The sequence below is a fragment of the Ambystoma mexicanum genome, chromosome 5q (assembly GCF_040938575.1).
Source record: "Ambystoma mexicanum isolate Mex_15411 chromosome 5q, UKY_AmexF1_1, whole genome shotgun sequence".
Classification (NCBI taxonomy): Eukaryota; Metazoa; Chordata; class Amphibia; order Caudata; family Ambystomatidae; genus Ambystoma; species Ambystoma mexicanum.
The window spans coordinates 1,342,277,722-1,342,303,533 of NC_090933.1; the positions used below are offsets into that span (position 1 = coordinate 1,342,277,722).

General features: G+C 49.1%; 1 protein-coding gene across 2 annotated transcripts in view; it reads left to right on the forward strand.

The window, feature by feature from the left end:
* MAPK15 (mitogen-activated protein kinase 15) overlaps nucleotides 1-25,812 on the forward strand; it is a 396,607-nt gene that overhangs the window by 164,222 nt on the left and 206,573 nt on the right. For both annotated transcript variants that reach the window (XM_069621971.1, XM_069621972.1), the window contains 3 exons: nucleotides 5,981-6,120; nucleotides 7,452-7,509; nucleotides 7,898-8,035. In XM_069621971.1, coding sequence (XP_069478072.1) covers nucleotides 5,981-6,120; nucleotides 7,452-7,509; nucleotides 7,898-8,035 — 336 coding nt within the window. The remainder of the gene's footprint in view (nucleotides 1-5,980; nucleotides 6,121-7,451; nucleotides 7,510-7,897; nucleotides 8,036-25,812) is intronic.

The following is a 25,812-nucleotide window of genomic DNA, read 5'->3' on the forward strand; positions in this document are numbered from 1 at the left end:
GGAGATATCTTTCCTATAAAGGTAATTCTGGACAAGGGATTATCCTGGATACCTTGCTGTTTATTTGTCCAGAAATAGATTTTCCACAACATTTTTCATTTGGTGATAAGTACATAGAAAATGTGTATTCATCAACTTGTTTGTTGTGTGGGCTCATGGTCCCAGTTAAGGTCAGCCTTAACTGGGACCATGAGCCCACACAACAAACAAATTGATCATACCACAAAGGAGGTGTGAGCTTCACCTCAAAACACATCCTGTGACCTTGCATTAAACAATAAAGACGCCATAACAAGTAACAGAGCTTAGCAAGGACTGTTCCAAACCTAGGGCCCCAACACAAAAATCATGGTAATTAAATGGTTGGACTCTTTCCTCAGGAATAGGATGTCCAACATCCACTGGGGGGAAGAAAGCTCTTAGCCAGAATGCATTGGCTGTGGAGGGCCACAGGGGGCCTCTCTCTCCCCGGCCTTGTTTAATGTGTTTTGTCGCCCTCTGTGTGATCTACTGGACAGGATGGGCATCCGCATAGCCAAGTATGCGGATGATGCCCAGCTCGTCATGGAACTATCTGGGTATTAGAGCAAAGATTCAGCAGAGTTTTCCTTCATCTATGAGTCAATCAAGGCATGGACGACAGAGAACGGAGTGTGTATGAATGCATCCAAGACGAAGTTCCTCATATTTGGGTCCACACAATCACGTGCAGAACTGAATGCAGAATATGCAGGTTTCAAGATTGAACAACATCTGATCCGCACCTCCACAGAAGTTAAACATTAGGCATTATGCTTGAACCTTCCTTAAGTTCAGAAGTCCACACCAGTAGTGTTGTGAATAAAGCACAATACTATCTAAGGCAGCTCTGGTTAATTAAACCATTTCTTTCTCAGGCTAATTGTATTACCTTGACGAGAGCAGTGCTCATGCCGAGATTAGATTATTGTTATGCTATCGTGGTGGGTGCTAACAAGAGATGCATTCAGAGGATGCAGGTACTGCAAAATGATGCAATTTGCATCATAAAAAGCATCTCTAGCGGTGATTCAATCACTAAACACTGAAGAGACTTACATTGGTTGGCTATTGAGGGGAGGATTCGTTTTAAAATCAGTCCCATTACTCATACGTGCCTATACGGCTCAGCCCCGGTATACCTCCAAGATAGAGTACAACTGCAGCAGTCTGCTAGGACTACAAGGTCCAGTGATACCATGCTCCTTCGTTGCCCCTATATTAGACGGGCAGCTACAACATGGAAAATGCTGCCCATGGAGCTTAGGATGACTCCAGATTTACATCTATTCAGAAAACGTCTGAAAACAATTTTGTTTCAATAAATTGTATAACCTTTCCTTTCAGACCTGTCTGCTTCCAGCAATCTTTTTGCACCCTGATGCCTGTGGGCTCCGGCACATTATAAGAAGATAAATAATATCACACGCGTTTTAACAATGTTAGTTCCAGCGCTCGCCATACACTGTTGCTGCGTGCAATCTTGGCTTCAACACTGACCGGTCTTGTATCGGTTTCCCCAACTCATCGGCTGTGTTGATTTCATTGACGATGCTTTGTTCTTGGAGCCAGAGACGGTACCACAACAGCTGCTGCTTCTCCACGCCTATATTATTGATGTGGGCGGGCCCCGGGTATCTCTGAAACACAATGCAGGATTCTTCAGCCTGGTTTCCTGGTCTTACACGTTCTATTCTTGAGGTTTCTGGAAAGTAACGGTTCCTTGTCGAAAAGGTTAAGGGAATTTTCCTGCTTGCGATCCCCTTCTGTTTTGCCGCCTTTCTTCTCTCGTTCAGCTGCTCTCTCGAAACTGCTGTTTCCTCGTGTGCTTTGCCTTGCTCAGATTGTGCTCTCGTGCTCTGCCTTTTGTCCGTTTGGAGAAGTTTAATGGAAGTCGGCTGTGTGTGATGATCATTAATTGCCTGACCATTGTATTGGGACTTGTCAGGTATACTGCTCGGGTGTTAGTCTGTTTTCTCCCATAGCGGGCTGTTCGTGTGAAAGTGCTTGTGTTGTAAAAGGGGGGCGCAGGGGTAGAGTTCCTAAATATGCTACCTGTAGGATGGGGTAAAGGTGTTATAGGGAAGGGGATACCGCGTCTCACCATCCGGTGTCCCACTCCCCCAAGACCACTCACCCAGGTGATCCTCCCGCACTGGTCCACCCCCAGGAACTGGATCCAAAAAGCGATGACCGCGTCCTGGCCCCCTGGATGACCGATCCTCAGGGACTAGTGGGTGAGACACCTTCTAGAGTCTGATAGGGATGTGTTTTCGATCAACTGGTCGGGGACATTTGCATACACTTTTGCTCCAAACTGTCTAACACAGTGGTCAACAAGCTGGGCATTGCCACCTACAAGTTGACCCTGATTGCACGTGGCCAAACAGCCACGGTACTCCGAGCTTCTGCATCTATCGGAGGAGCCCCACATTCTTTTGCTTTAACGCCACAACCTAATGACTTGGCAGCAGATCAAGGTACCGGATCACGACCCAGTATTGCTCAATCTGGCAGGGTGGCTCCTGAGGTCCTAGAATTTGGTTATTCAGCTTTTGAGGGAAGGGCTGCATGGACATTCGTAAATAGGTTAGCACAGTTTCTACCGGAGACACCTATGGAAAGAAATGGTAAGGGTACTGCGGCTGATGTGCACCCACCTGCATTCAGTTCTGCCAGCCTCATGAGCTTCTACCTTTCTCATACATAGAGGCCTTAATAGTCTGCAAAGATGTCAGATTTATCAGGCTTTATGGCATGTTACAAATTAATTCTTCTGGGAGATGAGTGAGACTAAGGGGGTCCCTATGACTCTCGACCTCCATGTAGGCTCCCGCCTCCCTAGCCCAGGTACCCCCAACCCTCAGGACATCCCATATCTATCCTAAAGCAAGGTAACGCCTACTGTCTTCTTCCCTGTTCAGGTGGGAAACCTAAAGGCCGTAGGCTTCTCTCTCCAACTCCTTTAGGGAATTTCTAAATGATCCTCTCCCTTTGGTCCGCAGGTTGATTTCACCATGGGTTCTCAATCAGTCAATCTCTCCTCCTCAAACTCCCTCTCTCGCCTCTATTTATCCCTCTGTTTATTTTCACCCTGCTCCCTCCGTGCTCATCCGAGTCTCCCACTCTCGTTTCCTGTACCCATTTCCTTCTACTCGCACTTCTTGCCTTCTCCCATAACCCTCACACTACCTTCCAATCTCTTCTCTCCTCATTTTCCTCTACCTGCACCCCTCTCCTTTCAGCTCTTTCCCTCACTAACCTCTATCTATTCCTGCTTTTCGTGCTTGCACACACTTCTGCCTTTCTCTCCCCACTACTTTCCTCCTCCTCCTTTCCACCTTCCCAGAGTACGACTCCTACTTTCTCCAGCTTTCACTTCCTCACCACTCTCTTGGCCCACACTCCATCAGTTACACTCACTCTCACACCCTCTCTAAATTTCCCTATACTATCCCCCTCTTTCTTTCTCCATTTCACTCTCACTTTACACCCCACCAAACCACACTACACTTAACTGATACCACTCTCCCCTACACACACCTTACCTGCACTCTCTCAGAAGACTGGAACATTCTCCACAGTAATTTGCCTGCTCTTCGCTCATCACTGCTTCACTTGACCTCAGCCAAACACCTTTACATTTCTTCTGTGCTGACTGGGCTTTTTTCAGCCCAGCCTTCCCTCTTCTTATATGGCTCCCCCTGGTAATATGCTCCCGTTGGCCAATCTCTGACTAAGCTATCCTTCAAAGGCTTTAAGAAAGATTTTAGCCCAGCCCTGTGAACTCTGTTTGCACAGTGACATCCCTGTGCTGAGGTGGCTTATTTTCCTTGAGCCTTTCCCTATGAGTTCTGTTTCCAATTAGGTTTGCTGAGGATTTGTGTGTCTCCCCTCTAGTCCCTTCTCACTCTGTTTGCTTTCTATTGCCCACCTATTCCCATGGGGTGTTGGTAAGGCAGGGGTCCAGTGTCTCATCTCTATTGGGCAGGCATAGTCACATTATATTCCATGGCTCTCGATTCAATTTCCCTGATTTCAGTCTGGGTTTCCCTGGTTGTACCCAGGTGCATTCTGGGAGTTGCGCTTCTGATAAAAGACAAACCGGCCTTTTGGCCAGTAGAGGCATTGTGGAAGGGACAGTGGTACCAGAGGTCATATACAATGCACACTAAGGGGGGTGGGTTAGACACTGGGGCCTCTCAAACCCCATCACTCCACCTCTGGTGTAGGATCAGCTCTGAAGACAGTTTCAACCATAGACAAGGCGTCAAATAGCCCTTGTTTTTCAACACGCTTCTCCAGGAGATCTGCGAGGAGCTGGGTGTGTGTACCTTCATCTGGAATTACTGTTTGGCCTCGACAGCACGTGAAGATGCACAGGTCTGCCCGGTAGTGCTGAGAAACCAATCTCCTTGAAGAAACTCTCCTTCCCTCCACTTACTACCTTTTTATATTGAGTCTGTTCTTCATGTTTTCTTTTCATTGCTCCCATTACTGCTGGATCATCTTTATTGCAAAGTATGGCATCTAGAAATACCCTGTACTGGGGATGAATGACTTATCTGTATGTTAGTGACCAGTATTAGTGTCTCTCATATATTCAAAGACGCCTGCCCCCTCTCCTAGGATACTGGGTTTTCTTTATATACACTGTGAACATCCGTTAATAATCTGAAAGTGAAACTGTAAGCGTTAGAATGTGGGCTGGCAGCACAGGTTGTGTATAATGGGCTGGCTATGCTTAAGCGCTTATTGCCAATGCTGGGCATCCACACGTAAAGGTAAGGAAATCATGTATTACGTCCCATGTGCTGGCCTATGATGCAGAATATGAGGAACCCCTACCTGATATGGATCGGAGTGACTTCCGCCCGTGCCAGAGGTTTGGCAACCAAGGAAGAGATGAGATGAGACCAGTTGTTGGGGTGAGCTATGTCCGCTCCAGAATTTTTCAAAAGTGGGGTGATCAACGATATTTTAAAACCATCAGGGACCTGTGACTCTGGTATCAAGGATTAACACCCAGTAATGTCTTTGTCCATCTGTCTGTCGTGTTTTCAGAAAAATCTCTAAGATTTGTGTTGTTGTCCTCTGTTTGACTCTCAATTCCTGTATTTTGACTCTTCTTCTTTTAGAAGTACAAAGTATTGTGTGTGATAGTTGAGAAGATCATGTCTACGTTGTGTATGCTCAACAAAAATAGTGTCCCAAATTGGGGGCGCTCCCGTCAAAACACCAAGAAGTTAAACGTAGTTCACTGTTGTTTTTCTGCTATGATCAGATATATTCTAACATTAAGTGAAAGATTGAAATGTCCAGTCTTTCATCTCTTCAACCAGACACCCAGACATTTTATTCTTATAAAACCGTAGGATCCAGCTCAGCGCGTTTCAGGACTGAACCACCCCTTCTTTGTATTTTGCTCATGAAGAAGTGACGGTTCAGTCCCGAAACATGTTGAGCTGGATCCTACTGTTTTTTAAGAATAAAACTTCTGGAGGAAGAGATTAAAGACTGGACATTACAGTATTTCACTTAATGTTAGAATAGAAGAAAATAACAGTGAACTAAGTTGAACTTCTTGGCGTTTAGCCTTAGATTGCAGGGGACGGGAGTGCCCCCAAGTTGGGACACCATTTTTGTTTTGTATTGATACAATCGATGTGCCAGGATTGTTTATTTTTGAGTGAATATTAAATTCTATAAGATCCATTTCTTTACTTCAGAAACAGGTTTGCAGTTTTCAATGTGCTCTTTTCCGTTTTATATGCTCCCATAATCGTTTGATTCCATTTAGTTCCCTTGTTCACACTTGCTGCTCATTCTCCTCACTCGTTCATCGTTGACCTCTCTCCCCTTTTATCCTTCCATAATTGTTTGATTCCACTCAGTACTCTCGCTCACCCTTTCTACTAATTTCCTTCATTCCCTCTGCCTTGGCCTCTCTCTCCCTCCTCAGGTATACCAAAGGAGTAGACATGTGGAGTGTTGGCTGTATCTTGGCAGAAATGCTATTAGGAAAACCCCTCTTTCCTGGAACATCAACAATTAACCAAATTGAGAGAATTATGAGCATAATCCCATTCCCGTCCCATGAAGGTAAGTGTCCATTGTTTTGTTGTTGCTCCCTTGGTGGGCGGGGAGACGTGTGGGAGAAAGCTGAGAGGCGATCTATCTCGACAACAATGACCAATGTGATCTCAAGTATCGAAAGATTATCATGAGTGATGTGAATATAAAGGAGCAATGTAAAATGTGCTACAGGGTCTGGTATGAAATTGAGTCGGCCTCAAAGCCTCAAAGCTGCAGGAGTAGAAACCTAGGTAGAACTTTTGTCAAAGGATTTTGACCCTAAATTCCATGCTCCACCAGCATGTCTTTGGGAGGATGGCTAACATTATCTGTAGTGCAATCTATCCTTGGATGCACTGGATCTTGATGAGCTGTTTTTGGTGGATGTTTTGAGAATTCAATCGCAAGCGCCTTTACTTTGCTGCACTTGCATCTGCATGTTTTCTAATGATGCAGTGTGAATGTAGTTCGTGTTTCACAGGATTTATGTTTCCTATAGAAGGTCTGCCCCCTGCTCAGCAAACTCCAAAGGGTAGCACCATGATGTGTGGCATTGCTGCATAGGGAATGTGTATTTCTGGTTTTCCCAATGCCTAGGTCTGCACGGCAGCCATGTGGGCTAACGTGCATGTATTCAGCAAGTGTTAGTTACTCCCTGTGCTAGATCTAGATTTTGCTCAGTTTGGCCAAGTTAGTTTCCTTGGCTGTTGTCTTGTATTCAGGCTGTTGCCTCCTCCCAGTCCATCTGGCTCTGTCACCTGTCCTGGAAATCGGCAGCAGAGATTAGCCAGCAAATATAAGAGAATATTACTTGCTTGTAGCTAGCCACCACTGGCTTACTAATGGGTAGTACAGAATGTCTCCTGCCCAACTTACATTCCTGTTCACCTAAAGCAATCACATGTTTCTAACTTGCCAGCTTGAAGGAAGTGATGCATGCAGAAATATCAAAGGGCTTGGATGGCAATGATAAATTGGAGTGACAAATGTATTCGCTCCCCAGCTGTGCAGAAGTGTTTAAGCTCTAGGTGAAGTTAAATGTCTGCATCATGACCTACGTTGACCAGAAATGTGTGATTGAGAGGAGCCCGGTGACTAAGTCAGGAAAGAACCCCTTCCAGTCTCTCAGGATCTTCAAATGAATTGGGAAGAATCATCTCTGCCTAAATGTGCCCTGGCAGTGCTAGAACACTGGAATAGTTTATGAAAGATAACATTTGAAAACCACCTCGACTTGGAGCAGGCACTGAAAGAGTTCTTTCAAGATTGAGAATGGGGAATGTTCATGGTTGGCAACTTCTTCAGGTGATGTCTGGTCGCATTTTGGTTACTGCAGACATCTTTGCTTTCCATTACAGATATAATGGCAGTAAGATCAGAGTATGGCGCCTCTGTAATTCACCGGATGAGCTCCCGGTGAGTAAAATCCAGAGCTGCTGAAAGGTGTGATGGTATGGTTCCATCTGTATCTCGCTTACTCATTATTAGCATTTTTCCCCACTCATAGGCATCCCTTGTCGATCAACTCCCTCTACCTGACCTCTCATTTTATTGATACCTTTTCTCCCCATCTCAATTACAGATTCTCACATTGGGTTTCCCTCCCTGTCAGCTTGCCTCACTTCCTCGTTCTGTCAATGTTTACGTCCGGCCCTCTTACATCCCTAGCTTGCTTCAACATGTCTCTCTTCACCATTCCATTGCCTTTGAAATTCATTCCTTATCTTCCCAAAATCTGATCTGAAGCATTACTTATTAGCAACCATTGAGTGTCTTCTTGTTGACTTCTTTTCTGTGTCTTTAGACAGAAACTGCCATTCGAGGAGGTTTTTCCCTCGACCACTCCTCCAGAAGCAGTCGATCTGGTGAAAAAACTGCTGGCCTTTAACCCTGACAAGAGATTAACAGCCGAGGAAGCCCTCCGGCACCCCTATGTGCAGAGGTAAGTGTGTCTGACCCACAGCATTTAGATACATTTTTTGTTTTGGTTCACTAGTGGCTTTAAGCCACCATTTGCTAACTGTCCTAATTACTGTGGTAGGTCGGAATCAGGAGACTGACAAGGAGGCATGATTTCCAACCACATTTATTCTGTCGCAAACATGAAAAAGGCCTAATTAGTTCCCTAAACCTGTGACTCTAAACCATACTCTAAACAGAAACAAGTAAAAAGGGCACTCGTCAGGATATTGATATTGACATTGATATTTTATTTGTATCGCAAGTCTTCCATCCAGAATCTTATTCTAACCTAGTTTCTAAAAAAAGGAAAACACGCAAAGAACTAAGACATACTTTGGGGAATTGCCCAATGAAAGGGATGGCTGATGGCTTCTGATCCACAGCCCTTAGTCTTTTTACTATAGGCCCTTGCATATGTTCACAGTTCCAGTTCATATAGCGCAATTCCAGGCTCCAGCCACGACTCTTTAGTTCTCTTTCAAAATTAAAAATCTGTCTTTCTCCCTTAGGAGAGATGGTAGTCTTTCTTGCTTCTCCTGTCTGGGTTTTGCTCAGTCTCTTCCTCCCTTCTCTTTGGCACTACACCTTCTTATTCCCCACTCTGGGGCTTGACTATGCTCTGCCCATTCCACGGTTGGTCTCTTTGTCTTTGCCCACTCTGGGGTCTCTATCTTCTTCCTGCTTTGCCGACCAACCTCCCACTCCACTGGAGCCACCGCATATCCCACTCCACTGGAGCCACCGCATACCTGCTTCTGATGATGGGTGCTCAGCCCTCCTCTCACTGTGGATATGCTTGCCCGACTCGTTAACGCAACTCAACTCCACTTTGCAGCTGGTGATTCCTCTCTCTGCTCTCTCTGTGCAGCGGTCTAATTGCGACTTTTCCTTGGGCCTTCATCTGGGTGCCCAGAGGTCCTTTGTTCTGTGCGTTTCATCGAGCTGGACGCTTCTAGTTGCTAATCGGCTCAATTTCAGCAAGACTAAGGTGATGCACTTTTCTTACAGGTGGCTGATGCCCCCTAGCATGTTTAGTGAAGGTCGCCTCATTGAGCGTGTGAGATTACATTTTTTTTTGTTGATTTAAAAAAAAAAATGTCTTTATTTTTTTAAATACCTGGGTCTGAACATCACTTATAACGACAGCTACCAGAATATAATTGACTCCAAAAAAAGGAAGGCTATGACTCTGACAAATATGATATATAGGTGTGTCAGGGCTGATTCTGGGTACAGCAATTGGGGTACTATGTCCTTGTATAAGCAGAGTTTTTGCTCCATGATATTATATGGATTAGAGTCTCTAAACTTAGTCGATTTTGGTTGGCTGAATATCACCAAGAGCACATTTTGGCTGAAAGTTGTGGGCCTAGGGACCAGTGTGCCAGTTGAACCCATACGGTTGGAACTGGGCCTGATTTCACTATCTGTCATGACCCGTACAAGAAAGGCCCTGCTATATCTGAAATCCAGGAAGGCCCCATGTTGCAATTGTTGGGAAGGCAACCCGACCCAACTTACAACCAAAATATGGCTAAAGTGGTAGCAAAAATATTTGAGACGATTGGGTGGCATCCTAATTGGGAGGACAGTCTTTTTAAGCTTAAAGCCAAAATGACTCGTAAATTAGATGAATGGGACTGGGTTTCAAACTTTACACACTTATCTAGTATCAAGAGTTACCGCTTTGTGGAATAGTTAGTGTTATTTGCGTATCTGTCCATCTCCAGATCTGCACAGGTTTCTGCTACTCTTGCGTATGAATAAACTGCCAGTACTGGCGGCGATCGGCCTCAAACTGGGCATTCTGAAAGCAGACAGAACCTGTCGCTTGTGTGGACTGGCTGGTAAAATGGAGACTTCTCAACATGTCCTCACTGAATGCCGTGAATAGGGAGATGCATATATGAGACTGTTGGGTCCTTATGTTTATCATGTTAACACTATCAAGAACGATGATTCCTGGACGGTTTGCTTGAATACTCCGCTTAAGTCGATGAAATTGCCACTTTAAAATAAATGGGAAATTATATTGTCCAGTGGGAAACTTCCAGGGAGATAGCCGGGGGGGCTTCTCCATGTTTGTTAATGCTGGGAAGGGGTACAGTAACCAGCGAGTGGACTCTTGGCCACAGAACTTTAAGGAATTGCCATTTGCAGGGAATTATATGAGCTAGTGATATGGTTACTGTTGATAATGAATTGTGATGATTGTATATGTGATTTCTGAATGGTATACATATTATCGCTGTATATTTAATTTTACTTTTATTTTCTTTATTTTTTATCAACTTCTTAATGTCTTTTTATTGTTTTTTTATTCTATGTAAAAGTTCTTTTGACCTAATAACTTAATGAAATAAAACTTGTTATCTTTTCTAGGCAAAAGGCCCAAACTTTAGAGGTCTTTCCCTATTCTTGGAGCATGAGTGTTCTCAGTGGCAAAAGGGGTTTCCCTAGGTCTCTAGTTTCCAACAGGCAGTTCAGGATAGGCACAGAAGTAGCAAAAGTCAGCAAGACTGTTCAAACAAGTAAGTATTTCACGTTAGAGTAGTTGAAAGGGTCCAGGGACTTCTGTGAAGACACCGTAGGAGGATTCCAGCAGTGAGCCTGGGTGAACTGTATGAGAGGACTCCCAATCAAAAGAAACACCCCAAAGCAAAACAGGAATTACAAAAGCTTAAGGTAAGTAAATACATAACCAACACAGTATCCCGGCACAGAAGAAGAATTTGAAGCGGGGGAGACTTCAGGATCTGCAGCCAAAAACCTGGTTGATGAATTCCTTTTTATGCAGACTGAAGACAGGACACTGGAAGGGATTTTCCCGCAGGGATCAATGGGAAGTCTCTGGGTAAGAGTTTCTTCGCAGCTGGATGCAGTTCTGTGGTTTTGGCGCCCTTTTCAGGAGCCAGGAGAAGACTGAATATGCCAGCCAGATTCTTGTCTTTAATCTGGTCCAGCACTCTGGTGAGGGGACTTCAAGGAGTCAAATCATGTATCTAGAGATCCAGCAGGGTTCCACCAAAGTTTCAGCTCAATTTGGAAGACAGATGGCTCGAGGTGCAAGGGTATTTGGTGTATTGCAGCCCACCAAGGTCGCAGCATATCACGGGATGGCTTAGTCTAGTGGATCTCACAAGGCTCTGGGACGGGGTCGTCATTTGCTGAATCCCCAGGTCGCTTGGAAGGAAGGGATACAGCAGGCTTCTGTTAAACAGAAGGCCCTCCGTTCGCTGGAAATCATCTCAGCTGTGGTTTCTTCATCTTCCTCTTCGGATCCATGTCCATTGGCTGACTTTGTCAGCATCTTCCAGGTTCGGAGTATTTAACAGGATCGTGCATCACAACTTCTGCAATCTCTCCTTGCATTTTACAGAAAGGGGCGGTCTGGCTGTCCAATCAGGACAGTCAGCCCCCCATTGAGACTGTGCTCCTTTCAGGCAAGGTGAAAGGGGTGCAGAGTGTTGGACTCCTCCCTCAAAAGTCCCAGTGAGGTTGTTCCCACCTTGAATGGTAGGTGAAGACCTCAGAAACTACAAGCAAGCAGGAAACTACAACCAAGCAAGAAATGGCGAAAAAAGGAGCCCACCATCTTCTGTGCTTTACTGAGGCTGAATTAACAACCTGTGAGTAATAAAGACTAACGGTCATAAAGGTAAAACCACTGCTACCAGCCATTCAAGGAAACATGCAGTTGTAACAAAAATGTTACAGGTGAATAAGAAAGGAGATGCATTGTTTCCCCCCAGCACTCCACATAAGGTGGGGTGCGCTGGCTCACTTATAGAAAATGTAAAGGGGGATGACAATCCCCCTTTACTACCTGGGAACTGTAGGTCTCACAAGTTTGTAGCCAGAGGACATTTAAAAGGGGAGCCCCATAGGGCAACCCAGCAACAATAAGAAGTAAGAGATCAAGACAAACCTGGCATGCTTGATGCTGCACACTTTCATTGTTCCCAAATGAAGAAAAGGAAACCTACCTGTCCCTAACTCTAGGAGGAGGTTCCCTGCCTCAGCAAAACAAAGGAGTTGTCAGAATGTCCGTAAAAGTAAGAGTCCACCGTCCTGTGTAAAAACCCTATCTCTGACCCTCACATTTGTAACTAACTAATAGTCAAGTCAAAGAACATCCTCAAATCATGTCTAAGAGTGGGAGTAAAAGAGTCTCTGTCATGATCTCTGCTTCCAAAAGGTCAGGGTTTCCCCAACTCCCTTGGAAGCAGATCCATAACCCAGGTTCCGAGTGCCAACCAGTCCCAATTGGGACCTTTTGGACCCAGTCCTGGCGCCAGTGGCACCAGGCTCATAAATATGCCCAGTCCCAGCGCTGGAAGCGCCGGGCTCATAATGCTTGGGTGGACTTACCTGCAGCAGACCATGCTGCTTACTTGCCTGCCAGTTGAGCCTCTGATCCTCTTCTGTTTGGAACTACTTTTCCTGTTGGGTGGGGCAGGAGCCACTCCCTAGATTCAGAACAAGGCTTACCATCCTGAATCCAGTCTTCAGCAACACCTATAAAGACAAGAAAGAATAGGTTAGCATTACGGTCTTCAGTGACAGCTCTTCACTTACCTGGTCCATCGGCTGTCACCAACGCCTCGCGGTGCATTCCGGCATCTGAAAGACAAAGGCTTACGTACTCTTCGTGCGCTCCGGAGGTCTTCACACTGCATTCCGGCATCTGAAAGACAAAAGCTTACCAACTCTTTGCACGCTTTCCATTTCCTTGCCACTGCGATTTTGGTAACAGTAACAGAGAGGCTAGGAGAGAGAGGGCCGGCATACATATTGTGCTTCATCCCCTCTCCTAGTGAGACCCCCAGCATTTTTTGCATCACTTCTGGACCTTTTTCTTTCAATCCTGAATGAGTGGAGCCTTTTTCCACTCATCCATTCTTTTTTTAACAACTTTATTTATTTCGGTTACAGCTTTATCTATGCATTACATGAGTCCACAGGCCCTCCTCGCATTTAATATGCATGCAGCTTGCTCTGTACCCACTCCCCTTGGTCCCACCCCACCCTACCCCTCCTTTAGTTCATGGTGTCCTGGTGGGTAGGGGACCCATCAGGGCTCTGAGGGCCCAGAAAGTTCGCCACCAGGCGGGATTAAAATGTTAGGGCTGGGACAGTGGGAGTGGTAGTCCAGTACTGGGGCCCAACAGTCGGTGAAGCGGTGGAGGGCCCCTTCCTTCGCTGCTGTGACCTTCTCCGCCACCAGGATCTCCCAGACCTTTATCCACCAAAGGGCCAGCAGCGGGCCCTCCTGAGCTTTCCATTTCCTTGCCACTGCGATTTTGGCAGCTAGCAGTAGCTGTGTGAGCAGTTTGGCTGATCGGCCCGCTCTGGGATAACTGTCGTGACTTGCCGCGTAGTGAAGAGTAATGGACCTCTGTCCACAAATCACCCACAGGGATGAGTGAATAAACTCCCTGTGCGAGCTTTGAGGCCACAGGTGGTTTGTTGGTTCGCCGGATCTGATGACGCCCAGGACCCCGGAGGCTGTTAAATGGAAGGTAAGGTTAGCACAGGCAAACACAGTACTGTGATAAGAAGAAGTGTGTAAGAATCTCTTACCTAAACCCAACAGGGATGATACTGGGGTGTCGGGGATCTGGTGCGAGGGAGCGCCGTAGATCCGGACAGCCGTGTCAGCCGTGTCCCAGATGGTAGTAGCCGGTTGTACCTGTAGCCTGACGGTAACTTAATGGGCACTTTAGTTAACCACGTAGCGCCAGTGGCCGAAAATCGTAGAGTCAAGAAAGGGCAATCCGAAAACAATCCGTTAAGCAAAGCCGAGTGTCCAATGTACCAATATCCGAGCGACAAGATCCGAGGAGTAAGCAAGCCAGTCCGTGATTCATAAGCCAAGGTCCAAATCCGAAGTATCAAGGTAACGTGAATGCTGCAATTGCCGAACAGAGTCGTGAAACAGCTGTGAAGCGGTGAGTAAACTCGAACTTCCCGGTTTTATGTGCGCCGGCTCCCGATCACGTGAGCGGAACTCTGGGCACGTGATCGGGAGAGCACCGCGGAACCAGGAAGTAACCGCAACCGGGTGTTCCAACCCGAACGCAGTCTCCATGGGAGTTGCCAATGGAAACGAGGCAACAGACCGGGTCGGACTTTCCGCACTGCCCGCCCTCGTTGACGATGGCGACTCCCTCGCACCCTAGGTAAGGAGATGTCTCGGGAGGTGGGCTGCAACCCGGGGACAGTAACCGTGTGTGCTGGTGTATCTGAAAAGGTGCATGGTGGCGGGACTGGTTTGTTGTGTATGACAATAACTGTCAGGGCTTGCCACCCCAAGCAGGATGACCTCCAGGTCCATCGGGAGTCTGCGCTGAGTGATGTCTTCCACGATCTGCAGGACATCCCCCCAGAAGGTCTGTACAGTTGGGCACCCCCACCACATGTGGAAAAAGGATCCTCGTTCGCTGGATCGTCTCCAGAAGTTCGGGTCAATGTCAGTGTTACAGTGATGCAGGCAGACTGGCGAGTAGTACCAGCGATGCAGGAGCTTCAGGGCGCATTCCTTATTTGTGACGCATCTGGATGTCGAGTTGATACTGGATCATATCTCCACCCATGTTTGATCTTCTATGGGGTGTGCCAAGTCCATTTCCCATCCAGACATATATGGCGGTGTGACTTTTAGCATGTCCTCCTGGAGGAGTCGGTACAGTTTAGTGATCTGACCTCAGCCTGTGCTTTCTTCCATTGCCAGTTCAAGAAGATGGAGGTCCCGGGTGGCTCCCCGACGGACCGCGGACTGCGAGATCCAGTGTCGGAGCTGGATGTATGTAAACCTCTCTCCTTCTGTTAGTTGAAAGCAGGCTTTGCATTCCTCGAAGCTAAGTGGGTTGTTGGCCTCGTAGAGTTGGGAGAGGGTTCGAAGGCCACATTTGGTCCATCGGTGGAAACAAGCAGCCTCCATTCCTGGTCTGAAGTCAGGGTTCCCGATGACCGGGAATAGCGGGCTCGGGGGCCTGGGTATCTTCCTCCTCCGATGGGCCCACGCCCATGCCTCGAGAGTTGCTTTGGTGGTTGCTAGCATCTGCGGTCCCTGGATTCGGTGTGGTCCCGGGGTGTGTAGAAGGGAATGTAGTCGTGTCCGACATCGGGACTGCTCCATGCGGGACCATTTTGGGGGTGTCTCCGGGTTCATCCAGGCCGCCGCGTTCGCCAACTGGGCCATCAGGAAGTAGTTAATCAAGTTGGGGAGACCAAAGCCGCCCCATTTCGCGGCCCCTGTCATGACCCTCATAGGTATCCTGGCTCTGCGTCCCTTCCACACAAACTTTGCTAGCTTCCTTTGTAGCTGTTCCAAAGCCTGCTTTGGGGCTGGGGGGCGGGAGAGCCATGCACAGGTACAGCATCCTAGGGAGAAGGTTCATTTTGCACGCTGTGACCCGACCTAATAGCGAGATCTCTTGATTGACCCATCTTCGGAGGTCTTCTTCCAATTCCTTGAATGGGGGGTGAAAGTTGACGTTGTATAGTTGTTTCGGATCTGCTGTGAGGCGGACACCCAGGTAAGCTGTTGAGGAGGAGCTCCATGCTAGCGTGTAGAGTGCCTGGAGGTCGGCTACGAGGGGGTCGCTCAGGTTGATGCTTAGTGCCTCTGATTTGGCGTAGATCACCTGGAATCCAGCCACTCCTTCAAACGCCTCTAGCTCAGTTAGGGTTGCGGACAGGGAGGATTGGCAGTTGGTAAAGGAGATCAGCACATCATCGGCGTATAGGGAGATCTTGAATTGTTCGACGTTTATATCTAGACCAGTGATGTCCTCGTTAGCTCGTGTGCGTTAGGCGAATGACTCCATGATCATGGCAAAGATTAGCGGGGAGAGCGGCAGCCTTGTCTCGTCCCGCACGAAAGCTGGATCGGAGGTGAGGTCTTCTGATTTAGGCAGATTGATGTCCTCGGGGCTTTATAATTCGCGAGCACCATTTTCTGGAATATTGGGCCAATCCGAAATGCCTCCATGGTGAGGCGCATGAAGTTCCAGTCCACCCTGTCGAATGCTTTGGTGGCGTCTAAGGTCAGGACCGCAATACCTTGGTGTTCTTGGGTCACAATTTCAATGAGATTAAGCGCTTGGCGGATGTTGTCTAAGGTGCTTCTTCCTCTAATGAACCCCACCTGGTCCTGGTCTATGATAGATGGGAGGATTTGCGCCAATCTGTTGGCTAGAACCTTTGATTATGTGTTAGCGTCCACGTTGAGCAGAGCTATCGGTCTATACGATGAGCACTCCTTTGGATCCCTGCCGGGTTTCAAAAGCAGGATTGTGGTGGATTCTTGCATAGAGGGTGTGATAGAGCCGGAATCCCGAAAGGAGTTAAATAGCTCTATCATTGGGTGTAGCAGCATGGAGCGAAAGAGTTTGTAGAACTTTGGTGGCAAGCCGTCTGGTTCCGGGGGCCCTGTGTTTCAGATTTTGGATTACTTCCTCCACCTCTTCGGATGTGATCGGGGCTTCCAGGGCTGCTCAATTTGCTTCTGAGATGTGTGGGAGCCTGGCGCCTGCTATGTATTGCTCCTGCAGAGTCTGCGGTTGGAGGGCTGCGGTCAGGATGTTAGTTAGATGGGTAGCCGCCACCTGTAGTTTCGCCCTGTCTCCATATACGGTGCTGCCTTTCGGGTCCCTCAGTGCAGCGATGTGGTTCTGTCGGCGGGTTTTGGCAAGTTTGTTTCCCAGGTATTTGTTAGCTTTATTACCGTTTGCGTAATAGCTTTGTTTTGTCCAGATCAGGGTCTGGGCTGTGTCCTCGGCGTAGTGGGCCTCCAGCTTTGTGCGAGCCAGTCTGACCATCTTGGCGGACCATTTCTTTTCTAGAGCTTTATCTGCCTGTCATGATCTCTGCTTCCAAAAGGTCAGGGTTTTCCCAACTCCCTTGGAAGCAGATTCATAACCCAGGTTCCGAGTGCCAACCAGTCCCAATTGGGACCTTTTGGACCCAGTCCTGGCGCCAGTGGCACCAGGCTCATAAATATGCCCAGTCCCAGCGCTGGAAGCGCCGGGCTCATAATGCTTGGGTGGACTTACCTGCAGCAGACCATGCTGCTTACTTGCCTGCCAGTTGAGCCTCTGATCCTCTTCTGTTTGGAACTACTTTTCCTCTTGGGTGGGGCAGGAGCCACTCCCTAGGTTCAGAACACTGGAACTCTTCTGGAAAGCAGGAACTCTTTTCTTACCTAGGCGTGGCTGTGGAAGGAGACACCTAAGCACTACAGGAGGCTATTTAAACCACACCCGATGGATGAATCTTGCTTTGCGTTATTCTGCATCCTCTGCAGCAGAACGCTCATCGTGTCTTCTGCATCTGATCCTGGGCCTAAGGAAAAAGGCTTACCATCCTGAATCCAGTCTTCAGCAACACCTATAAAGACAAGAAAGAACATGTTAGCATTACGGTCTTCAGTGACAGCTCTTCACTTACCTGGGCCATCGGCTGTCACCAACGCCTCGCGCTGCATTCTGAAAGACAAAGGCTTACCTACTCTTCGTGCGCTCCGGAGGTCTTCACACTGCATTCCGGCATCTGAAAGACAAAAGCTTACCAACTCTTCGCACGCTCCGGAGGCCTTCGGCGCTGCATCCCGCATCTGAAAGACAAAACAAGGTGCGTTTAAAGACATTGGGGAACTTTAATACTCACGTGCCATTACTCCTTTCCACATCTAACCCAGTGGGTATTCCGGCACCCTGCAGCCGCTCCGAACTTGTACCTGCAAAATAAAAGGACAGTTAGAGCGCATCGTGAAGCAGGCAACAAGCGCTTACTTACCTGCTTCCAGGCGCTTCTATTCATCACACGGGCTCCATCTTCAACTCACTTCAGCCTGTCATCCACCATCGCCGGAACCCTGCAAAACAAGAGACATCATTACTAAAGACTTTAAAGACATTAGAATTACTCGAAACTTACCGTTCGAGCAGTAAACGACGGACAGCAGTCCTCTGAAGTCAAGAGGCCTGCTCCCCTTATCCAGTGAAGAAACTGGTTACAGCACCCTGCCCCGAGGCAGATGGAGAGCACGGCGTTCACTTACCTAAGGTGAGAGCGTTAACCTTTGGGGTTCTACAGGAGAAGAGAAAGGGAAGAAGAGAGAGACATTCAATAACCCAGTTCATTAATCCCATATTTTCTATCTGCAGACATCTTACCCTTCGAGTCAAACATACAGTGCACAGAGGTCCAGCCCAAAGAGCCAGCTGTGTGTTACACATCACCTTTGAAGATACGGTATACGCCCAGTCAAGACCGGCGCCTCTACGGGAATCAGGTGAGCGTTACACTGCCTCCCTCTTTTCCTTCTCCAGTTGGTTTCTAAGCATGGTTCGCCTCCTCGTATAAGCGGCCGCCTATGCTATTAATTCCCCTCTGATTACGGCCTTCATGGCTTCCCATCTTGTTGCTGTAGAGGTGAGGCCGAGAGGGTTTTCTTTGAAATAGTTGCTGATCGCCTTGGCTATGGTGTCCCGCACCGCCATATCATGCAGCATTGGTTCATATAGGGACTATTTACGACGTTCAGGCGGCTCCGGGTCGAAGACCCTTGCAGTGAGGAGGATTGGGGCGTGGTCCGACAGTGCCTTTGCGCCTATTTCTACATCGTCCGTGAACTGCAGGAGCTGTGGGCTGGCCAGATGAGGTCAATTTGAGATGAGGAGCGGTGGACGTGGGAGAAGAAAGAGTAGTCCACGGTGTCCAGATGGAAAACCCTCTAGGTTTCCACCACGTCTAGTGTTTTGAACAAGTGGCAGAGGCCCAAAGCCAATCTGAAGTCCCTGCTGGATGGGGGGGCCTGACCTGTCCAGTGAGGGGTTGGGAACCCCATTGAAGTCCTCACCTAGGACCAACAGGCCTTCGAGGAAGGGGAGAAAGGTTGTTTTTCCGGGTAGCGTAGAAGGCCTCCTGGCCATTGTTTGGTGCATAGATAGCAACCAGCGTGTGAAGCTGGCCGTAGTGGTCCCCCTTGATCGCCACAAACCTGCCATCTGAGCTGCATAGAGTCTCCTTTTCTTGAAAGGGGATACCTTTTGCTAGCAAAATCGCAGTGCCGCCTTTTTTGTTGGGGCCGGCAGCCAGGTATTGTATTGGGAATGCTCGGGATCACAGCCTAGCAAAGTCCTCCGTCACTAGGTGGGTCTCTTGGAGGAAGCCCACCGAGGTCTAAAGGTCCTGGAGACGACGAAGGATGGACTTGCGCTTTGTGGGGGAGTTCAGGCCTCTGACGTTTAGTGAGACAAAGCGGAGTTTGGTGTGCGCTGGGGTGGGGGCCAGAGGGGCCTTGTTAGGATTCAGGTGAGTGGTGGGTGATCCTGCGCTCAGGGGGGTCTCTCAGGGGACAGATGACCATGTGATTCAGCTGCAACCGAGTTTTAACTGTGTCCAACTTAGGGCCAACCGGGCCTTGGTAACCATGGGGGCTGGGGGTGGACCCATCGCAAGGAAAGGAAGGAACAAAGGGAAACCAAACTGGCCCTGGTGGGCCTCGGGCAGAAGTGACTGTCCATCCGCTCGGCAGGGGCATTGCGTGGGACGCCCGGGAACCAAGAGTGCAGGTTCCGGGCCGGAGAACTGAGGATGCGTTACTGGTCGTGTGCTGCGGGAGTTTTCCCTCTCCTTGGAACTTTCATCCAGCGGCTATGCTGGGGCTTTGGTGTTGAGGTGTGGGGTTTGTCTTTCGGAGAGGTGGTTGTGTCCTCCTCGGGTGTCGAGGGCTCGCTCACCATGATGTTGCCTGCTTCTTCTAGGGCATGGATTACCCTTGTTTGGCCCCCCCAAATGAACTGCAGCGAGGCTGGGTAAAGCCAGCGATATTTGATTTTCCGTTCCTGCAGAAAGGCCGTTAGAGGTCGGATGGCTCTCCGCCGTTGGACTGTGGGGGCGGATAGGTCCTGGAACAGCTGTATGGGGATCCCTGGAACGTCGGGTCATCTTGCGAGCGGCTTGCTGTCATGATCTCCTGTTTCGTCGAAAAGAAGTGAACTCTGGTGATCACTTCAGGATTGGCCGCCGAGGGGGGAGTTTCTGCGGCTTTGTAGTCTGTGTGGTCGAGCAGCAGGAGTGACTTATCGCAGTCTGGGAGAAGAGTCTCAAAAAGGTTTCCGATGTAGGTAGGAAGAGCATGGTCCGGGATCGAGGCAGGGACCCCTTTGATATGGATATTGTTTCTGCAGGCTCTGTTTTCCAAGTCCTCCTGTTTGCGTTGTGTGGTTTCAGCGTTGTCCTCTAGGGATTGGATTTTCTGTTGCAGCTCTGCAATCTGGGCTGAGTATTCCAGGACCTGATCTTCTGTGTCTCCGACCCTATGTGCCACCTCCTCAACGCGAGTGTCCAGGCTGTCTTTCTTGGTTGAGACTTCAGCCATGCAGTTGCGGAATTCCGTTTTGATGTCTGCGAGGAGGCCCTCAATGTCTTCTTTTGTCGCCCATTGACCCTGGGTCCTCGTGGGTGAGGAAGGCTGGGTTGGAGGGAGGTCCAGCGGTTTAGATTTCTCCCTCAAGTGGAGCAAGTTAGCTATGTCAGCGGACTTCGGGCCCTTCTGCCTGGACATACTGGTGCCTAGATCGTTGTCGCCTCTGTGGGATGTGTTCGCAGGCTATGTCAAGAGGGAGGGGGGTGGTGTCGGCTGCGGGCCCCTTTTTGCTTCTACTGTACATGTAGGGCCTTTCTGCTCGTCCCTCGAGGAGGGAAGCTCTGCCTGGGCAGGCCCGATAGGGCTGCTAGCTTCTTGTCCCTCTGGCCTCCTTACTGGTGCGTGGGGGGTGGACTACCCAAGTGATTTCTTCTGCAGTGCCAGCGGTGGTCGGGGTATGCTGGTTCCAGGCGGATGGGGTAGGGTTGGCGTTATGTCCTTGTGGCTCTCTGATGCTGTGTCTATGTGGGTGAGGGGGGCCTTCAGGGCGGTCTGCCGCATCCCCAGCAGGCTGAGGTGGAGAGCGTTGAATGTGTTGGCGGGGGTGAGAGACAGCTCTGGGCCTCTCAAGGTCGTTGTTCACTTCCAGAGGGCTGCCCAGACCAGGAGGTGCAATGTTGCGGCCAGCTGGCTGCCAATGCCTTCACCCCCTCCAGGGCCAGCTCCAAGGATCATCAATGGAGAGTGCTTTCAGGGTTGCCGGCGGGTCTTATCTTCCCTCATCGCATCCGGGGGTGCGAGCTGCCTCGGCCGCTCGGGCTGACTCTCAGCGGGAGGAGCGGGACAGAGCGGGGGTCTAGGCCGCCACTCTTCTGCCATCCAACTGTGCCGCCATGCTGTGCTGGCCCACAGAGTAGGGCGAGTTGGCCCAGCGTCTCCCGCGTAGCACCGCCGGCGGGCAGAGAGGCATGCACCCCTCCCGATTCACCGGGGCGGCTGCCACGGGACTCCACAGCTCTCTGGCAATGTGTTGGCAGGGGGCCTTCTTCATCTCCCCCGGCACCAGGTTCATGCAGGCTGGGCGGGCGCCAGAACTAGGTCTGCTCCGCAGGGCCTCCTACCTCCTCGTGGTCCGCGGTGCCGCTGCCTCAGGATCTCGGGGCTATGCTGGGCCACCCAAGCCGACTGCTTGGCGACGACGGGGTTCCCCAGCAGCTGGCAGGCGGGCGCGGGATTCCAGACTGCGCTCTGTTGGGGTCGGGGGGGGGGATAAACGTCTCAGGTTGCGTTTCAGGGCTCACTTCTTCCGCCCCCGACTCGTCGCTACCAGGAGGCCGCCATCTTGGTCCTGGGGACTCGGCCCCGGCGCCGTCCGCCTTGTTTGAATTTTCCTCGGGCAGGGCTCTCCGATTTTGCCCAGCGTTTGGGTGCCTGCCTCAGGGGAGGTTCTGCTTCCCGATGTGATGACTCCGGGCCGGGATCATAACGTATAAGCGGGCATTTACATGTTTTATCCCGGGCGTCCCACGGAGCTCTTAATGAGGCGGCCACATTGCCGGTACCTCAAGCCATGCCCCCAACTCATCCATTCTTATGGACTCGGTCTTTTATAACCATATTCTTTGTATTCACCTGTTCTATGAGTCCGTCTGCTCCATATCTCTTAAAGGCATCTGTGTTTTTCTACTGCAGCCAGCATACAGCTCCTTATGGGCAGTGTTGCTGGGGACCTTTAGGGTCCTCCTTTAAGATTCTTTTTCAATATCCTTAAGTGACTACAGTTTTTTATAAATTTAACTTTATTGGTTTTGCAAGAAACAAAAAGAGGCAAACAATATTCAAACAAAATCATACATCTTCCAGAGGTACATGTTGAACAAACGGTGCAGACTAAAACAATATGCTGGAATCTCTTAGTAGTGCAACAGTCCCGATTATCTGGGTATGTCTCATTGGCTGTTCGCCATAACCCACTCCCACCCCTCCCCCCCCACTTGGGTTGGTGTACATCACAAGTGCAATTGATTGACGAAAGTATTAGTATCGTATGGTTGACGCAGTGTCACATCTGGCAGTACCATGTTCGCTGGAGATGAGATTCTCATCCTTTGTAGTGTTCTTTGAGCATAGCATCATTCTGTCAGGCTTTTGGGGGTTCCTCTGGTTGGGAGTCGTAAGTAGGTGCGATATATGTATTCTTGAAGTCCACCCATAGAGTTTCACATTTCACCGATTTATTATGCAGGGAGGCAGTGATCGTTTCCATCACATAAATGCTTGTGGCCAGTTTGATCCACTCGGTCTTACCTGGGACCAGAGGAGATTTCCATTTGGTCGCTATCAGGGCCCTCGCTGCCAGTAATAGCTGGGGGGGGCCAGGCCTTTCACCCGAAACCAATCCTCCTCGTCTCTTTCAAGGCCAAACAAAACAAGGTATGGGTCAAGTTCTCTGTGGATGTCGTCTACCTCTTTAATCCATCCCAGAACCTCAGTCCAAAACACTTTGATGTGCGGGCAGCTCCACCACATGTGCCAGTAGTTGGCATTTTCTCCACAATTTCTCCAGAACTTCGGGCTCATGGACTGGGACATTTTGGAGAGTCGAAGCGGATCGTAATGCCATCTGTGTAGAAGCTTTATTGCATGAAGCTTATATTGGTTGGATATGGAGGATTTAGGTGCAGTTCTGCACATTAAGTCCCATTGATCGGGGAGTATCTCTTCGCCGAGGTCTTTTTCCCATCTGGCCTTAAGGGGTTCTGTAGTTCCACCTCCTGCTGCTAATAACGTTTGATACATTGCAGATATAAGGCCTTTCATTTCTGTTCTGGAGTCTAGGAGTTTCTCAAAGGCGGTAAGGTCTCTTCTCAGTTTTTCTCTCCATTCAGGACTCGTTAACACCCCTTTTAGCTGGATAAAGTGAAATGTCGATAAATTACCTATCCCCAGTGTCGTTGTCAGATCAGGTAATGTGATGAGCGAGTCCTTTCTCTGGAGTTGTCCCACCCTTTCCAGGCCCGCCTCGTACCATGACTGGAACCGCTCTAGATTCAGAATTTGGTCATTTATGCCAGGAGACCACAAGTGACTGAGCGGGGATGGCCAGGTGGTAACTTCTCGCATCTCTTTCCCAGTGCGCCATATGGCCCATATGGTAGTCAGTATGGGATGGTGATTAATTCTCCTCTGGACCCGTTGGTATGGTGACCACAGCCACTCTGCCACTGTGGCGGGGGACATGTAGTGGTTGTCCATCTGAACCCATTACAGGTGTTTGTGGTCCCTGAAGTGTGGAATTAGGACACGTAACTGGGCGGCTTTATAGTATTTTCCCAGATCAGGAAGACCTACTCCTCCCCTGTCTTTGGGGAGAATAAGTGTGTCGTAAGAGATCCTCGGTCTCTTCCCCTGCCAGATGAACCGCAACATGATCTTTCGGGCATCCACAAAGAATTTTTTGGGCATCTCGATCGGTAACATCTGAAAGGGGTAGAGAAAACGGGGGAGGCACACCATCTTGACGGCGTTGATACGCCCCAGCCAAGAGACCGTCAGTTTGCTCCATTTCTCAAGGTCTCTCTCGAAGCAACGAAGGAGCAGGGGGAAGTTAGCCTCGTAGAGGTCGTCTAGGGTTCTGGTGATCTGTATGCCCAGGTATCGTAATGTCGTGTGTTCTACTTTGAGCCCTAAGGGGAGGAACTTGGTGTCATTATCATCGGGGGTACCTTGGAGTGGAAAGAGTATGGATTTTGACATGTTTACTTTAAACCTAGAGAACCGGCCATATTCTTCTATTAGAGTTAGGGCATGGGGATGGAGGTCATAGGTTTAGTTAGATGTAGAAGGATATCATCAGCATACAACCCTGCCTTATATTCTGTCCCTCCCAGCCGTATTCCCTCTATTCGGGGATCGTTCCTTATTTTTTTAGCTAAGGGCTCGAGGGAAAGTGCAAACAGGATCGCAGAGAGTGGACATCCCTATCTGGTCCCCCGTTGCAGTTCAAACCACCTGGAATATTCCCCATTCACAAATATTGATGCTTTGGGTGAGGCGTATATTGCTCGTATCCCATCACGGAATTTGGGGCCTATCCCTACTTTCTGGAGGACTGCCCCCAGGAAATCCCATTCCACCCTATCAAAGGCTTTTTCTGCATCAATCGATAGGAGGGCCGGATCATCTGGTAGACTGTGCCCTACGTGGACAATTTGTAGAGTTTTACGCATGGTGTCGGCACCCTGCCTTCCAAGGATAAATGCCACCTGTTCAGGGTGGACCAACTTGGACATTAAAGTTTCCAGTCTGGCCGCCAATACTCGAGCGTAAATCTTCGCATCGAGATTGAGGAGGGAAATGGGGCGATATGACCCACATAGTTTGGGGTCTCTACCCTCTTCAGGGATGACAGTTATGAGGGCTTTCTTAAAGGAATCTGGTGCGATCCCAGAGCTCATTATCTCATTATCTCATTAAAGAGTTCCTTGAGAAAGGGTGACAGTTGATCGGTGAAGGTCTTATAGAAGCCGGCCGTGTAACCGTTTTCACCCGGAGACTTCCCCAGTGTAAGCCGTTTGATCGCCTCTCGTGTCTCGTGTTCGGTTATTGGACTATCAAGGAGTTCGGTCTCTGTGTGTGTTATTGTAGGCATAGTAATTGGGGACAGGTAGGAAGATATGTCAGAATGAGCCGAGAGCAGCTCGGAGGTAAATAGGTTTTCGTAAAAGTTGGCAAAACACTCGAATATTGAGTGGGGAAGGTGCATCGCAGGATTGGTGGGCTCTATTATCTCTTTCACCTTGCGTTCCTCCCTCCTTTCCCTGAGCCTTGCGGCTAAGAGTGCATCAGCCTTGTCCCCCTTCTCATAATATGTCTGTTTCAGGAATTGCAATTTCCGCACCACCTGGCCGTGTTCTAACAGCCATAGTTCCTCTCTTTTACGATGGGCCATGTCTAGTTTGGTGGAGTCCACCGTTGTTTTGTCTCTTAGTTCCGCCTCCAGCTGGTGTATTTCATTACGGAGCTTGTTTTCTACAATCTTACGCTCTCTCTTTTTAGAGGAGCCCTCGCGTATTAATATGCCTCTCCAAGTGGCCTTCCCCGCTTCCCAAATCACTTGTTTGGAGACCTCCCCGTTGTCATTCGTCTTGAAGTATTCTTCGATCTCGGTCTCCATTTCATTTCTGAACACCGCTTCGGTCCAGAGGGACTCATTGCAGCGCCAGGATCCCCCAGCGACAGGTAGGTCGGCCCAGTTGACGTCTGCTAGCACCATGTCATGGTCTGACCATGTTATCGGGACAATACTCGTGTGACTTGTGGACATTGCAAGGTCAGGCGCGAGGAATATATAGTCTATGCGTGAGAATGTGCGATGG